A 17654-nucleotide genomic window follows, 5' to 3' on the forward strand; every position below is an offset into this window, starting at 1 on the left:
GGTGGCATTTAACTACAGAAAGACAATGGTTGCTAAGGATGCTTGTTAGTCAAAGAGCCCCACAAAAAAGTTGCATGGATGGTTCTATGAAGTAACTTTTTCAATGGAGATCTGAAATCACTTCAATCAGAAGGCGCATGCGCAACTACTCCCACTTCTCTGCCGAGCGTTTCAGTGGAAAACAGGTTAAAGCTCCCAGGAAACGAAAGGAAGAGGCCGTTTTTTCACCAGATGGCAACCTTCCCATCATTTTTCGTAAATTGTAGCATGGAATTTCTATTTGGACAAAAATGGTAACTGATATTGTGAAAAGTGTATCAAAATAATTTATTTTAAAATCCATGCTTCAGATTTTGTGTTAGAACGTTCTCATACTGCATTAAAAATTTGTGACAAACAGTTAACTCGCTGACTTTTTTAGGCATTTTCTGTTTTGGTCACGTGATTTACGAAATATGTTTGTGAGTCGAACCATACAAAGGAATGTTAAGTAGAACACAGTTGGTAAAAAAAAAGGATTACTAAAGAATTAAAGGAATTCGAGAAATGACTATTTCAAGGGGTCCATAGCAACAGTTTGGTAGTTAAAAGCCACTCCCCTTAAGAGGGGCTTCAGGTAGGCCATATCACCCATCCAGGACAGAAATCAACTCCCTTTATTCGCATTCCAAGTAACGTTACAAATGGTCTTTCACAAAAGACAGCCAAGATAGCAACAAGCAACTAAATGGGGTCACTGAACCCTCATCTCAGTTTAGTGTGAAAGCTTTAAAATATATAATAGTCTAATTTTCTAGAAAGAAATGTATCACATTTTAAGATAAAAACTAGCGATAAAGAACTACGACGTATAGAGATCGAAACGTCATAGAATTTTATTGCTAGTTTTTATCTTAAAATGTATTTCGAAGAAACTACTTATTATTATTTCGAGAGTCTTAGAGAGAGATTTCCCGCCCTTCGATTGGATGCAACCCAACTTTTTTTTGCCACGGAAATAATCCAAGATCGAATTACCTTTCGAACTGACTCTTCCGAGTGGTGGCACAGCTGTCATGATACGGGCATCCCCGCGTTTTGGGCATCGACAGTGATATGGACATCACCATGGCTTCAATAAAAAAAATTACGGCTGAATAGTGTAAATGTACGATAGCATCGTCCAACAGTTTTAGTGGGTTTAAACTCGCAACCGTATAACAGCCGTGACAAAAACAAAAGGAAATAAAAGTAAAAACATAAACAGGGAATTGCGTTTGGGTGCATACTTAATTACGCATAACACTTGATCTTGATGCCCGAAGTTAACCCCGAGAGCGTTACATGATATGCGAAGAATGCGAAAGACAGTAGTTGTCACATAAACACACTGCTGGGGCAGACCCTCATGTTTTGTTAGAAATGTTTTACGGATGTGTTCACACATAGCGGATATTATGAACCTTTAACCAATCTTTTTGCAATATTTTTTCTCAAAAATCTGCCCAACGTCGTATAGCTAATGCAATAGCTGTAGGACACGGTTGGACGGACATCCACTACTATTCACCTCCACTTCGGTGAATAATTGCTAAATATTTTTTGTAGGTCAGTAAAATGAAAACTTTATTATTCTTCTTACGATGATAATGATGATGATGATGATTATTATTATTTTATTTCTTTCCCCTGAGTTCTTAGGACCTGAGGGTTTAGCGCTTGCGCGCATTGAAGGAGGACGTGATTTAAATTTCGAATCTCTTTCGTTGGTGTTCAATGTCGATGTCGTCGACGAACAACACGTATATAGAGAAAGTAAAGGGGTCCAATCTAAGAAATAAAACATGCAACGCGAGATATGGTCATTCCCACATCGAAGATTTTGAGACTGGAATGAACCAAATGTACAAAACGTCGAAACGAACGAGCAAAGCAATAGACCTTTTTTTGCAGATATGATACTATGGGATGCCCAGGGGCAAATACACATTAATTTGCCCCTGAGCATCCAGTAATATCTTTCGAAACAATAGAAATCAAAATGGCCGCCGTATCTGCCTAAAAGGTCTATTGGTTTGCTCACTAAATGCTATTGTTTTAGTGGCGTTGTTGTCAAAGTCATATATGACCCTTTTTCCAGTACTGTTATCCTTATCTTTGTCTTTCCCTTTGATGGGGAGGAAGGGCAAAAACATTTAAGCCCCGTAAAAACTCGTGTAGACCTGAAATGTTAGATGGCTGAATAAAGAAAGGAGCAGGTTTTAGCATTTTTTAACGAAAAATCGCCCTTCATTTTATTCGCAATAGGCAGCGGTCTGTAAAAAAAAATTGCGTGACACAAGCAATTAGAAAGGTCATACTGAAGGAAAGAAAGAGCTCGGGGAGTTTTTGCAAAGGGGATTCAGTTACAAAGTCTGAAATGTCTGCTTAACTTCCCACTGTAACAGAGTGGTTTTTCGAGTAAGATGAATGGACAGGGTGTTTTCTTTGTATTTTTTTCTGTCATGCAAGTATCAGGTGGGTCTATTAATCGAATTCTTACGAACGAAAACAATGTTTCTACGTATCGTTCCGTCATATATTTAGTACTGCGAAAAGTAAAATGAGCCGAAAATTACTTATTCATACAATGAGCCCTTGATAAAAAAAAACCTGATAATTTAGTGTTTCTTTTAATATCACTTACATTTCATTTTATCACAGGATGTAAAAGTCTTCAGGTTGCATATCACTAGATTCAGAATAATACATTTTGACGTATGTACGTGCAGAATAAGCTTATAAGCATAAAGTATTGCTTTCAGTTTTACTGATTTTTGCAGACATTAGCCGCATTGCTGATCAATTACGATTAATAATGTCACCCATGAACGTTTATAAGAAATAGGTAGTCTATCAGCCGCAGGACGCTTATTTTTTGCCGTATCTATAATGATGAGGCTGATATGATTCTCGTTCGAGACGTCAACTTGTCGACAACCTAAGCAGAACTGTTCATATTTAGTTTCAAATACGTAGGTCGAACATAATCGATTGTCATAGATCCATTCATTTTGAATTCATTTATGACCAAGGACGATGGAGCACTGATATAAGCAAAGAATATTTGAAAATCATATTTTTGAAGAAAGACAAACGGAGGCCACAATAAGTATTGAATGATCATCGCGGTTATGAGTTCTACTTTGGCAGCAGCCAAATAGGACAAATGAATGAAGTCTGAGATTACGAGTGCAGGCCGGGCCCGTTTCTCAAAAGTCCCGGAATACTATGAACAGTGGAGTATCGAAATTCCCTCTGTGTCTTCAATTCTCAAAATCATTTTACTTTTGGTTATCTTGAAAACATACTAAACGACCAGCTTTCCAAAACAAAAACGAATTGCAATTTCGGGTCCCAACTGTCTTCGGGATCTTCGAGAAACAGACTTCAGATCTCCTTTAATTGAACTATCAAGCTTACGTAATTGTGACTTCAACATGAACAGGCACCGGTAACGCACAAGTCATGGGTTCACAAATCGTCAATAAATACTTCAATTAATAGCACACATTTGAGTCGACATTCGTCCAGTATTTCAAGCATAAGCAATCGACTTCAAGATTGCTTAGAAGTAACCTGGAAGCAGTGTTCCTTTTTTATTAGACTATGCTATGAAAACGCTGTCCATAGTGAGCCAAGCAGTTGGCATTAGACCTACCCATGGAAAAGAAATCAGTGCTTTATATGCCTGCATGTGCTTGCTTTCCGTAGAGATAGTACTTTCAAGTCTTGATTCAGGCCAACAAAAGGCTATCACAAAGGGTGTTCCCTGCTTAAATCATCCCTTTTTTTTGCGTGGTTAGTTAAAATCCCTAACGATGGGCTTTACGTTATTATATTAATTTCTTTCTTCAGGGAAATTACAGGACTCGGAATCGCCATCATTCTTCTATACTCAGTCTTTATTCTTTTCGTCAATGGGGACAGCGTTGTATGGCTTTCATTGGCTCGTTTTACTTAGCTTCCTCTAGTCTAATCTCCCTTTCCAAGGCCCAGGCTACATGTGCCCGTGGTCTTGGTCACGCTGATAATTAGCATCGTTATATAAATATGTGAATTACTTTGTTCGCACCTTTAGAGGCCTTTAGGCCTTCTTTAACCTTTACGTTCATATTTTCATTATGAATGTTGTCTATTGTGAGCCACGATTTCGACTCGTTTACTATTTTTTTTCTTCAGTTAAGAGTGAAATGGTGTTCACATCACCATACAATGGAAAAAGTATTTTTGGTACTGTTGGATCTTCTGTATCATTCAAGTGGAGCTTTTCTGGTGGAGTTTCAACAGTTTCTTGGGGCCTAAAAAATCCAAAATACCACATAATTCAAACCAAGTTAGTAGTTCTCTTGCCTGATGGCTCAGTATTAGTTCGAGCTCCAGCCTCTTATAGACAACGTGTGAGTGGAGCCTTTGTTGGTAATGCGTCCTCTGGTCAGGCCATATTTACCATCAGTAGCATCAAAAGGGAAGATGAAGGATTTTATACCTGCGAGCTTTACAAACGCAAAGGTTATGATTCTGTCAGAAAAGATGACCATGTGGAATTGAGTTTGGAAGGTTAGAAAAATTATACTGTTTACAAACCATTGATGTTAAATACAAGGACATGTTTCCTTCCTTTCTCAAAAATATTGTTTGATCAACACAACTCCGCTGTTAATTAAAAGAAATGTAAGAATGTCTATAAAATTTGGTGCAAGGTATCAGAATAAAAAAGCACGGCAACTTTGGGAGGGTGGCTAAAAGTACTGCACAGGGTGATCACCTCGGGACAAGTAGCAAAGCATTATTATGCTAGTTTTGGTTATTATTGCAAGGGAAGACTCAACTACTTAGAGACGGATTAGAGAAGCGGCTATTTTGATATACTGCCTGACCGCAACCCTAAACCAAGAAATTGGAAGCATCTGATCGGATCAACCAAATCTAAATGTATCATTTTGTCAAGTTCCTCAAGAAAACGGTTCTGATACGGAATTGCAACTTGACCGCTACGATTTAGGCTCTTGATCCTGTTGAAACCCAGTAAGAGAAAGAAAATCATGGATTATCAACATGCTGACTTTAGTCCATTATGCAGAAATTTGCGACTAAACTCAGACAAACACTCACAACAAACAAAGATAAAGCATGGAGTGGGTCTATGTTGGTGGTCTTTAATTGTCACGACAGCTATCGACTGTTATCATGTAAAGCGCGAAAATGGTCAAGTTTGAATGTGGACATAACGGTGTGAGTCCAGTTAAGTTTGTTTAGCTCAGCCAATTAAACGGCGAGAAATTGGTATGTTTGAGTCCATTTGAATATTTAAACCGATTGAGTGAAAAGGCAAGTTTCTATACAGGTAACTAACAGGAACTCAATCTCCTCAAATTTGTATAGGCAAACCAAACATTACTCATCCAAAAGAAGGAAGCATAAGTGTCAGGGAAGGAAGCTCTTTAAACATAAGTTGTACAGCAAAAGGAAAAGTAGACCCAGGTGTGAGCTGGCGCCATGATGGCAGAGTGCGGAGTTTGGGGTCAGGAACAGCTTACCTCAGTCTCAGCGAAATAAAAAGGGCAGAAGCAGGAATGTACATATGCAAAGCTAACAACTCTGCTGGAATTACGGAGAAACAGTTTAATATCACAGTTACCTGTAAGTACTTCTTATAACATGTTTAGAAATAATGCTGACATTATGAGAAATTCAATTTAGGGGATGGAATACTGAAGAAAATGGCTTAACAGTAACAGACAAAAAAAAAGGAAAATAGAACAAAAACAATAAAAAAGGAAAGAAACAGGAAAACATAATCTCTGATTTTCATCGATTTTCCTCCCTGATCCTCTATTTATTTTTTCCTCTTGTTAACAATTTAAACTTTTGTTTCAATACTTGCACGTTTTTTTCCTGAGGATGCCAACAACTTCCTTTTCTTCCCAAATTTCTCTTGTTATTTTATCTACTGTCGAGCAAATCAAGCTAAGTTCAGAAAATATTAAAACTGCAAATAAATGTGAAATCTCCAAAAGTATATTTGTATGCCAATGCACAATTAATTTCAGATATGTTCATGACTATTTTGAGTATGACTGGAGTCTATAACTACAATATTATGAATCATTTCTTTATGTGACGTTTGAGTCCGCCCTTATAATGCTTTATGGAGTCATCCCAAGCCAGTAATTCTGGAAGAGAGTTCCGGGAGTCTTTTGTGTTGTTGGTTGGTTCTTCTCCAAGTGTTATGCGTGCTGTTTAGCGAATTGGTTGCTTCTTTACTTACTGATTATGGTTATTTCCAGACCCAGCATACATAGAAAAAGTTTCACCCGTATCACCACACGAGTCTTGGATTGCACAGACAGTTAATTTTGTCTGCAAAGCAAATAGTGTTCCAGCCCCAACAATCACTTGGAAAACACCTGATGGAACTGAAATCAAGATAGTTGGCGGCAACCTGAATATTGCACCTATACAGATGCATCGTGATGAAGACTTCGGACAATACACTTGCGAGGCTAACAACAGCATCGGCTCTACTGCTATAGCCTCAGTTCTTTTGAAACAAATCAGTAAGTACATGTCCCAATAATGTTGTTTATTCATCGAAAACAAACGAAATTTGAAACTTAAAAAGAAAAATGTGTCTTTAGAAGAAAGACTACATTAAATGAAAGAACTACACCAAATAGAGCAAAAACGCTCTTCAAGATACACATTAAATGATATTTTGGATAGTACTTTTTCAGTCCTAGTCTTCTGGAACACAAGATCATGCCCGTGTTATTCAAAGGATGATTCGGGCTAATCGCTGGTAACTACCATTGCAACTCTAAATGTTTGGCCAGGGGCCTCATTTCAATGCTCTTTATTCCAGAAGGTATTATGGCACAATTTATTTTTCCGTTTAGTTGTAGGCTTTGTCAAGTGAAATTAATATTACCTTCCATAACCACTGTTATTTTACGCTTCCCCTATCCCTACTTTTGCTTGAAAGGCGAATTGTTAAAGGTTTTCCACTTTTTCTTTAGAGTCACCAGGCGCACCAACGATAACGACACAAGAAGACGACATTAAAGTCACGTCATTCACAGTTAGATGGATTGCACCAGACCATGATGGGGGAAGTCCTATCACCGGATATGTCGTGATTATACTTCAGGGGGGCATCAAAATTCTGAACAAGACCACAAATGCCGCTATTAAATCACACTTTGTGCAAGGCCTGATCAAAAGCACAAACTATACCCTGAGAGTATCAGCCATGAATAAGGCGTATGAAGGAGCTGCAAGTGAAAAGGAAGTGATGACAAAGGCTGAAGGTGAGGATCTTCATAGAGTAAAGGAAACATCCACGCATTGATATTGCTTCCGGGATCTGTACTTCAAGGGCTTTTCCATCTCTAAACAATGTGTGGACGAATTGTGGTTTCCCAGACCTTGCATAGTGGGATGGCTGGTCTCATGAAATCACACTTTGGCTTGAGAGCTGACGGAGGCGTAAAAAATTTTAAGCAAGAAATACGATCGTGAAGCTATATCTAATTCTTTTCCATTCCCCATTTACGGTAAGGACAATTTGTCTTTGCACAAAGCTTGTGATATTATAAACGTTTTCTTTTCTTAAAGCTTAAAGAAGCGTTAAATTGACATGTGTTTTTAATAATTATGTTGATTATGTTCAGATGCCCCAGGTAGCGTGGAAATTATAGGTTTTCCTTTTGAAACAAAGAACGTTGAAGTGACAATAAATTGGAATGAACCTCAAAACAACGAAGCACCTATCACACAGTACTCAGTGTACCAACGAATTGTAAATGATGATGGTACAGTAGGAGAATGGAACAAAATAAAGGAAATCAAGGACCTATCAAGGCGCCAAGTTGTTGTTAAATTGGAGAAAAATAAGGTGTATGAGTTCGTGGTAACTGCGACAAATAGGCGTGGTGAAAGCTTGCGAGAAAAAAAGAACATCAGAAAACTTGTGGTTTTTGGCGGTAAGTGAAAACCTCGCTTCATTTATTTGTAGTGTCGTATATGTGATTCACAGAAGCCAAAATAGTCGGCTAGCTTATAGTGCTTTCACTCACGTGATCAGCAACTATGTTTTTCCACCGAAACAAAAGAAAACGTTTGCATTATAATAGAGCTCAATTCCAGGAGGATTAGTTGGGTACACCAACATGGCCGCCGTGGCGTCACGTGAAAACCACTCTATTGTAGCGGGGCAATTATACACCTTATTCCAAAATGGCCGCCATTTAAATATTCTTTTGTTTTTATTCAAATTAGCCCTTGATGCCTCGTTCTTAAGCTTAAAATTCAAAAGAATATTTTATCTTGAACGAGGCAACAAGGGCCAATTTGTATCCGCATAAATCAGCGGCCATTTTGGAATAAGGTGTATTTCTAACGTAAAGAAGACACATACGGCTTAGAATCGATTGGCAAGTATAACTTCCCGACCGTCGGGAAGTTATTCTTCCCAAGGGATTCTAATTGATCAGTTGTGTGGAATTCCACGGGGCTTTGCAAAGCGAAGCACCAAGAACTTACCCGCGTGCCATTTAGGCTCGATTCCTAGTCTTTATGTCGCGAACATCGTTCTAACCAAAAGTTCCGATAGGGAAGAGCAACAGTTATGCTGGAGCTGAACTTCACCGATACAGGGACGTTTGCTATTCAGACTACGCCATTTTTGGTTTCGGACTTCTACATTTATCACACCTGCTCTTTTTTGCATTAATTAACTGTTCATTAATTTATTATTATTGCTATTATTAGTAGTAGTAGTATTATTAATTATCATTATTATTATTATTATTTATCATTATTATTAGTAGTAGTAGTATTATTAGTTTTTTCTTTCACAGATGTTCCAGAACCTGTAGATATAATCAAAGCTGAGGCAGAAGATTACAAAATAACTATCCAATGGGAAAAACCGACAGAAAATGGGGCAGCAATAACTAGGTACTTTATTTACAGAAGAATTAAAAGTGATGAAAAGTGGACAAAAGTTGCAGTTGTAGAAGAAACATCCAGGCGTGAATACAATATCCAAGTAAAAAATGGCGGGAAATATGAATTTGTGGTAACAGCAACAAATAAATATGGCGAGAGCGCTAAAGAAAATGTCACAACGGTTGAAGTACACATCGGAGGTAAGTATACTTGCTTGAATAGTTGTTTGGCTTAACGTATCTGCATTTAAAGCATATTTACTATGCAGACGCAAAGAAACAACAGCTAATTATAACGAGAGGCAGCGTGACGAAGTTAATTCACTCAGAACAAAGACAATAGTCTTGTAGCCGTTATCAGCTAGGTGCCTTTAGCCATAAGTTTTATTTCTTTATCATTTTTGGTTTCCTTGCTACTCGCTGCTTGTTTGCCTTTTGTTTTGGCAATAAACATTAATTAAAATGAGCCTTTCTTGTGGGAACAACCGTGTATCCTTGTATTATTACAATATGTTTTGCCGGCTGATTTTTTTATTTTATTTTTATCAACAAGAGCAGGGTAAACGAGTAAAAATGCACTGTTATTAACTTATGAAAAATGTTTTCTTTTCCTTTTCGTAGCAACTCCAAGGCCTTTAGCAAGTCAGACAGGTGACAAAGAGAATCTATGTGCGGTTTTATGAGATAACGACTAAAAAGGGCAGGTGTTTCTCTCATTCATCGACGACAAACAACTTCTTTCTTTTGTTATTAGGATCCTGTAGCCTTTTACATGCTGTTTACATCTCAATCATCATTTTCTTGGTGATAGTAATAATCATTCTTTGCGTTGTAATGTGGAAAATGCGTCGTCGCCCATGTCCAAGATGCAGAGATCTTATACCTCTGGTAAGATTTTTATAAGATCTTGATCTGGCTAAACTTCAGAATACCCGGCCACGATTGCGTGACATGAAATGCCTGCTCCCGCCCGTAGTCCCGCAGTCAATAAATATTTGCATATGGAAACAAAAGATAAATACTTAAGAAGCGTGCTCCCGCAGTCCCGCAGTCCCGTTGTCGTCCGCAAATAAAAAAAATTCTCACATATTTTAATTTCAGCTATTTCTTGATAATATAAAACTTCAAACACTTCACAAAAAAATCCACTCATCTTTCACCGTAAGGCGTTCATCAACTTGTGCCTTTGTTTTGGGTCCCTAAATTTCACGAGATCGTGTGACGAAGAAAACACTCGTTTACTGATTAAGCCTAAGCGCTCGTTTCAGTGATTAGGCCTAAGCACTCTCGTAAAATTCTAGCTTTCATTTTGCGGTTCGGTCAACTACACTTTTCACGAGATCGTATGACGAAGAAAACACTCGTTTACTGATTAAGCCTAAGCGGTCGTTTCAGTGATTAGGCCTAAGCACTCTCGTAAAATTTTAGCTTTCATTTTGCGGTTCGGTTAACATCCTTTTTCCACTGCGGGAGTGCGGGACTGCGGGAGCAATAGTTTTACCCCCATTTCATATTCATCCCTTTTCCACTGCGGGAGTGCGGGACTGCGGGAGCAACAGTTTTACCCCCATTTCATATTCATCCTTTTTCCACTGCGGGAGTGCGGGACTGCGGGAGCCATAGATTACCAGCTCAAACATTCATCGACTTCGGGACTGCGGGAGCACGCGTTCAATGTCACGCAATCGTGGCCGGGTATTCTGAAGTCGCTCCCATTGAAAGTAGTCTAGATATATGAAAGCTTGATCCTGAATTAACAAGTATGACCAAATTTGGACAAAATCCCAGTCCCAGAGGCAGATTTTCTTGAAAATCCCAGTGGTCAAATATGGAAGATATAATTTTAGAGCATATGTCATTATATGAAGCAGTTAATGATGTCTCAAAACGAGAAATTCGATTACTGGAGGGCAGAAAGAGGCACTAAAGACAGCGCGGGGTACAAAATAGCCGGAATTTCTTACCCTAAAATGTTATCGCCTTCTGGCACGTGAAAGGTTTCTGAATGGCGCAGTCTCCTAATCATGTCTTCGTACGATCCATGTACTCAGTGTCTACTTCACCTTCAGGGTCTCTGTCATCATCCTCATCATCATTAAATTTATCAACATCCTCGACAGCAGCTTCCTCGGAGTCTTCACCCCCTTCACTAGGCTCACGACAATCGCTGGCCGAAGGCCTTGCAAATCGATAGGATTCAAGCACATTTCGGTTTCAAATTGGCTCGCCGGACACAGGCTATTAGTTCGTATACCTGCTGTACCTAGCATGGTCAAAGTACGCGTCAGCATTAAAGCGAACTGAAATCTGAGGGAAAATGGCTGGCAAAAGCCGTTGTGGACCGGAATTGACCGAGGTAGAAATCGATGCTTTAGTCGACAATACTTCCCCGGGAAATGCCCAAAAAAGCCTGGAGTTTTTAATAAAACAATTATTCTATTCGGGAAACAGGTTTACTGTTAGATGTCATGTGACCTCGAAGTAACCACTGAGAGCGCGCGCTGCTAGGGGAAAAACTCAGTTATATAACAATGATACTTATACTTATTATTGTATCATTATGAAATATTTGATATCAGGAAGTTTGTGCGGAAATATTATCTGATAACCTCTGATAAGGCCAATCCCATTCCCATCAAGGACTTTTTATCTCCCATTTCTCAGCGGCAGAATCCCATTCCCAATAATCAGCTCCCATCTTCCCAGCGAAGAATTAGGCCAATCCCACTCCCATTTTAGCCTTCCATGATCCTCCAAGCTCTTTGATTCTCGTCGTTAGCATGCCAAACGTTTATTCCAATGTCTTTTAGTTAACCTTTCTTTATTTGCAACAAATCTTTCACATTTAAAACAACATACACACACGCGATCTGTATGCGACTTTCTCTGCACCCGCCTATATACACTATACTTTGCCACCTCGTACTGTCCTGGACTACGCTACAGTAACACTTCACTATACTATTCGGGCTTACTCTACATTGCATGGTACTACACCTTACAGCACAATGAACAACCCAACACCATTACTCTATTCAAGCCCCTCATTACGTTGTGGTTTAGAGACGCCACTGAGAAAAAAGGGAAGATAACGATATCGCGTTTACTTTCCAACGTTTCAAATTGATTATTTAAAGATTTGTTTCAATAAGTCATAAAAAATGATTGGAAAATCTCCCATGAATTTTTTTGACGTATTCGCTACATGTTTTGTGTTCAAAAGCATAGGTTGACGAATCGCACGGGCCTAATACGAAACAGAGGCTTGCATTGCAAAACATCAGAAGAGATGAATTTGTGGATGTTTATCAGAAGGGTCTGTTTGTAACTTTTGCCCGTTGTTTATTAACAGAATCCAGTTGCTGTGCAGGTTAAAGATAACCTACTACCCCCAAGCGAACAAACGAACGAGGAAGGGACGATTGCATCTCCTTCTACAGGAAGTGGATACTACATGCCACTTCATCCGTCGGGAAGAAGCTGGGAAGTCGGTCGCGAAGATGTTCATGTTATCAAAGTCATCGGTAAAGGAGCCTTTTCTCAGGTTGCCCAGGCAACGGTCAGAAACTTAAAAACCAACGAGGAGAAAACAACAGTCGCAGTAAAAATGTTGAAAGGTTGGTTGCCTCTTACCCTTGTTATATTATTCAAATAATTCGTTGTTGCTGCATATAAAACCCACAATGGCAAATGGCTTGAAGAGTCTGCTCGCCTTGATATAGTCACGGATGATTCGAAGATATCAAACACTTGTAATTAATAAAATTCATGCTTGTATTCCCAATTCATATACCGTTTACTCCAATAAAACGGATAGTACATTACTCGATGTTCATAAAACCTCTAGTCGTTCTTTCCTTAACATATTTGTTTCTATATTGTGTTACCTGAAGCCGTTAAATCAAAATACCTACACGCAATATGGTATTCTCATGTTCCAATAGCTTTTTAGTTATCGCGAGTAAGCTGCTTTATATTGAGTGATGCCATTGGCAGTTCTAATTCTTTGTCTCCTAGACAATGCTCCTTTATCAGATAGGAAGGATTTGCTGTCAGAGTTGGAGCTGATGAAAAAAATGAAACCCCATCCTCACGTGATTAAGCTCATGGGATGCATTACTGAAGATGGTAAAAATCGTGTCTTATTACAAATTATCTACTCTTTTCTCGTGTATATTAAGATAGAGAGCGGATGAAAATTGGATGGGAAATATATAGAGAGTCCGAGAGAACCGGCAAGGTTAAGCCAAACTAGACTAGAGCTTGTCGAAAATGTTGCAATTGTCTCAGGTGCATCATTACTCAATACGGCCACAGCCAAGAGAAAATGAGGGGACAGAGAGGGAGGCTTCCGGTCCGGCCCTTGGGATATGTCATGTCCACGAAAGTTATTTTTAGACGAGCGGAAGTCTTTGTTCTAGCGGAAGTCTGTCTTCCGAGACATCCGCATGCAGGCCAACCTCGGTCTGGTGTTTGAAAGAAAATAAATATTCATCAGCTTTCCACGTGTGCCGCCATTTTCTCTTTTCACTAAGAATCTGATAGCGAGGAAAGACTGCATGCGGACGTCTCGGAAGACAGACTTCCGCTAGAACAAAAACTTCCGCTCGGCTAAAAATAACTTTCGTGGACATGACATATCCCGGCCAACGCCCTGAGCCTACCTCTCTGTCTCCTCATTTTCTCTTGCCACAGCCAAGTGCGCGAACCGATTTATGAAAAAAAATCAGTTCATGTTCTGAAGCTAACAAGGCGAGACTAATGGGATTTTAGAGAATTCTGTAACAAGAAAAATCCTTAGAACACCAGTTACTCGTAGGTTGCATATAAAGACCCTTCATTCCAAGCAAACTGTTTTCCACAGACCCACTGATGGTCTTAATCGAGTATGTGCCTTGTGGGGACCTCTTGGGATACCTGAGAAAAAGCCGAGGACTGAACGACACTTATTATAAGAACCCGGATGTGAAACCTCAGACCAATCTGACTTCAGAACAGTTAATGAAATTCGCTTGGCATGTTGCTGATGGGATGAGCTACCTGCCTTCGAAAAAGGTTTGTTCTGGAAGAGAAAGTTGTCTTCTTAAATACTGGAAGAAGGCATTATGCTCCAGTGGTTAGGATACTGGACTTTGCGTGCGGAGGTTTCGTGTAAAAAACTCGCCCTAAGAACAAACCAGATTTGCTTCTTCAACTCCACTACACTTTGTCAACAGCCCAGACGAGATCCGTTTAAATTTTCATAGTGCTCCGTTTTATTTGGACTCTTTCCTTGGTGCTCATTGTAGTTGATAGAGTTGAGGATATCCACGAGGAAATGCAATATCAAAATGGCATACATTCAACATTGCAAGTCACACAGTCTGATCAAGTCAGTTGTAGATAAACATGATTGAGTTCATTTAGTCATGGAACCATTGATTGTACTTTGTGCTTTAGTGTTGGTGGAGTTTGTCGATCAAAGATACTCCTCTTTGTAATACACATTCGTATACAATTTCTCTTAGATAATCCATCGAGACTTGGCAGCGAGAAATGTTCTTGTTGGTGAAGGAGAGAGATGTAAGGTGACAGATTTCGGGATGGCAAGGAATGTGGAAGAGGATGATATTTATACCAAAAGAAGTCGGGTAAAGTTATGACAGAATTAAAGTTTGCGAAGTTAATTTGTACTATAGACATTATTCATAAATGGTGTTCAGATTTATAACTCTTTTGTCCAAGTGCAAATTAGCCTACCAAGCCTCATTTTAGAGCACCAATTATTTTCAATTCACTGTATGGTATCGAGGCTTGGTAGACTAATTTGCACTCGGACAAAAGAATTATAAATTGACCTTCATTTATGAATAAGGTCTTTGACCGACCATAATTGGTTTGTGCCATCTTTGCTATTCAAAACTGGCCTATATTTTTCTTGCATTATTATTCCCTGAAGTTATTTCAAGATGGTTTTGCCTTCATAGGGCCGGTTGCCGGTTAAGTGGACTGCATATGAGGCCTTGTTTTACGGCGTATACACGACACAAAGTGACGTGTAAGTATGTTTGTTTAAACACACAGTCAACTTTTCCTTTCGGTGCTGATTAATGTCCATTCCAATTCCGTGTTGCAGCCGACCCAAATGGCTATCTCCAAGGATTTGAACTCTTTGGTTCAGGCAATTATTGTTGATGCTTTTTTTCCTATACATTTTCATTTGTTTGGACTGCATTTTTCTTTTGCTCCCATTTGAAGGTGGAGTTATGGCGTTCTTCTCTACGAAATCTTGACAGTAGGTGAGCTTTCCTTTTGAGGACTGACTAAATAACAAAAAAGATGTCTTTAAAATATTTGGACAACCAGCAAGAGATTTTAAAGAAATGTTATTATCCATGCAAATTCCATTACGGTATCATGTGTAATTTAGACTGGAACGTTATACCCGTAGGTGGATCTCCATACCCGGACATAAACGCCAGACTTATTGCGGATAAAATTCAGGGAGGATACAGAATGCCTAAGCCAGGACATGTGGATAGCAAACTGTAAGTGACGTTTTGGACTTCTTTTTCTCATTGTGGTAACGAGTAATAAGTAAATGAGTAATAGCTTGACAATAAGTTCCCTCCTAATATTGCAGTGACAATCTTAAAATTTAGATATGAAATCATGATGAAGTGTTGGGAAGAAGATCCAAGTGATCGACCTACATTTGAAAAGCTGAGGAAAACAATGAAGGATATGGAGAGGAATCACAAGGTAAGAAATCAAGGGAGGATTCTGGGTACTTATCGAGCTGTTCCTCGCTGAAATACTTGTCAGCACACACACTTGATTATACTTGAGTGAGCCGAAAAACCTGGTCTGCCTCTGCCAAAGAAAAGATCTCATCCATGTTCTTGTTTTATTCTTATTATTTCTACAGCTGTTTGTGAATTACCATATTCCCTTGTTCTTTCCTCTCTTGAGTGTCCGAAAAAGTTTGAATCTACTGTTGTATACGGTGCATGGTTCGCTTAAACAATCAATGCAGAAGCTTAAGGACGTTCGCGCGAAAATTTTTCAACATTGATTTTTTTCTGAAACTTTTACCACTGTAAGATGATGAATTAGTTATGTCAGAAATGTAAAAAAAATGGGGAGTCACCGACTTCGTTTTGGAGAGAACATGCTCGGAAAACACCCAAAATGTCACAAAATCGGGCTTCGTTAGCGAATAAGGCCAGTGTCTGTAAACCCAAATATATTGCAATCAAACCTTTGAAGTGAAATCTTCTCTGCCAAATATTATTTAAGTGGACTTATTAAGTGAATTTAGTCAACTGGTGAGGTTCCTTAAAGATCAAGTTCGCATTTAGCGACCACAGTTTCACGCGCCTTGCAGCCGCAAGATGGCAGGATTTGATGTCCCGTGAGCAGAAATCTTGAAATTTTTTAAACTTCCCACATTGATTTTTTGTTCATTTTTGGACAACGTGGAGAGAAATGTAAATAAAATCCGTTTTTGGAAAGAAAAATAGGGGTCACAGAACGTCCAAGACCGTTAAATCCAGGCAAAGCTATAGCAATGGCCTTTTGCCCTATCATTTCTCATTTTATTACTTAGCGCGCGCGCTCGTGTATGACGTGGCGTGTGCATTTGCGTGCGCAGTAAGGATGCGCAGAAACAATTGGCGCGAACGTTCTTAACACAATCGATGTTTTCTTTTGCAGACGTATGTGAACCTTAGTCAGTACGACACAACGTTGTATGCTAATATGACTGATCTTACAGTCGATTAGCTGAAGCAGAAAATCGCGTGATTCATCAAGTCTGTTTTTTTTTTAAGTGATAAATACAGGCATAGTTTTATGTTGTTTGTTTGGTCTAAATTAGTAGATTTGTAAATGATGTGTATTCTAATTTGTTTTAGGGTCTCGTTTCTTAAATTTGTTTTATGATACGTGAAGTAGTTGTGACAAGTTGTGACAAGAACTCCTACCCCCCCTCCCTATCTGAAGTTGATTGATTGATTGATTGATTGATTGATTGATTGATTGATTGATTGATTGATTGATTGATTGACATCTCCCACGAACGTGTATGTCACTTGTGTACTGAATACTTGGTGATTTTGCTTGGTTATCTACCTCACACGACTAGATGACAATTTTCAAATTTAGATATAGAGAATTCCGTATTAGGTTAACATTTTAACGGTATCGGCACATACAGGAATGGAGAAGTTACTTAAATACTGCTTTTCTCATGGCTGTCATCCAATGAATTATTGATTATTTTTCCAGCTTAGATAAATTCAGGGCCGTAGCCAGTATGAGGCAAACCGATGCACTTGTCTCGGTCATCTTTTCGTGATTCGTTAAAATAAAGCGTAATTCCAGTGTTGTCCTCAAAATGTACTCGTCATAAACACCTAAAATACCTACGAAGACTATTTAACGATGGACATTGCCTCAGTCATAACTTTTTTCTGGCTACGGCCCTGAAATTTATATTTCGGCGTGAGAATTCATGTGAACTAAAACGATTTTACAATATAAATTGGATGTGCCATGATATTGGTCGTGTTAGTAGCATGACATTTCCATAAAGGAAGAGGACAAATAATTCCAATAAAAGTTGTTTACCCTGTGTATGTTTTACGTTGTTTTGATGCTTCTGTGGTCTTTTTGGTTGATAAACGTTTTCTGAGGCTTAAAAAC

The 17654-nt window shown here is 38.9% G+C and overlaps 1 protein-coding gene across 1 annotated transcript; it reads left to right on the top strand.

Annotated features, from left to right (window-relative positions):
* The first annotated feature begins 2290 nt into the window (after nt 1-2290).
* LOC137983196 (uncharacterized) lies at nt 2291-17577 on the top strand. Its single transcript, XM_068830384.1, has 18 exons — nt 2291-2496; nt 4201-4578; nt 5404-5661; nt 6309-6578; nt 7038-7328; nt 7692-8003; nt 8880-9170; nt 9591-9620; nt 9724-9857; nt 12322-12586; nt 12987-13097; nt 13834-14024; nt 14477-14599; nt 14936-15006; nt 15207-15247; nt 15400-15496; nt 15611-15710; nt 16665-17577. Exons 1-18 carry the CDS (start codon nt 2445-2447, stop codon nt 16731-16733), a joined length of 3084 nt encoding a protein of 1027 aa, XP_068686485.1. The 5' UTR covers nt 2291-2444; the 3' UTR covers nt 16734-17577.
* The last annotated feature ends 77 nt before the right edge of the window (nt 17578-17654 follow it).

Source organism: Montipora foliosa, chromosome 13, assembly GCF_036669935.1.
Source record: "Montipora foliosa isolate CH-2021 chromosome 13, ASM3666993v2, whole genome shotgun sequence".
NCBI lineage: Eukaryota > Metazoa > Cnidaria > Anthozoa > Scleractinia > Acroporidae > Montipora > Montipora foliosa.

Excerpts from the sequence above, each read along its gene's own strand:
- LOC137983196 (XM_068830384.1), top strand. The coding sequence starts at position 2,445 with ATGAATGGACAGGGTGTTTTCTTTGTATTTTTTTCTGTCATGCAAGTA. Across the intron at positions 6,579-7,037 it reads AGTTCTTTTGAAACAAATCA|AGTCACCAGGCGCACCAACG; the intron begins GTAAGTACATGT and ends CTTTTTCTTTAG. Across the intron at positions 15,711-16,664 it reads ATATGGAGAGGAATCACAAG|ACGTATGTGAACCTTAGTCA; the intron begins GTAAGAAATCAA and ends TTTCTTTTGCAG.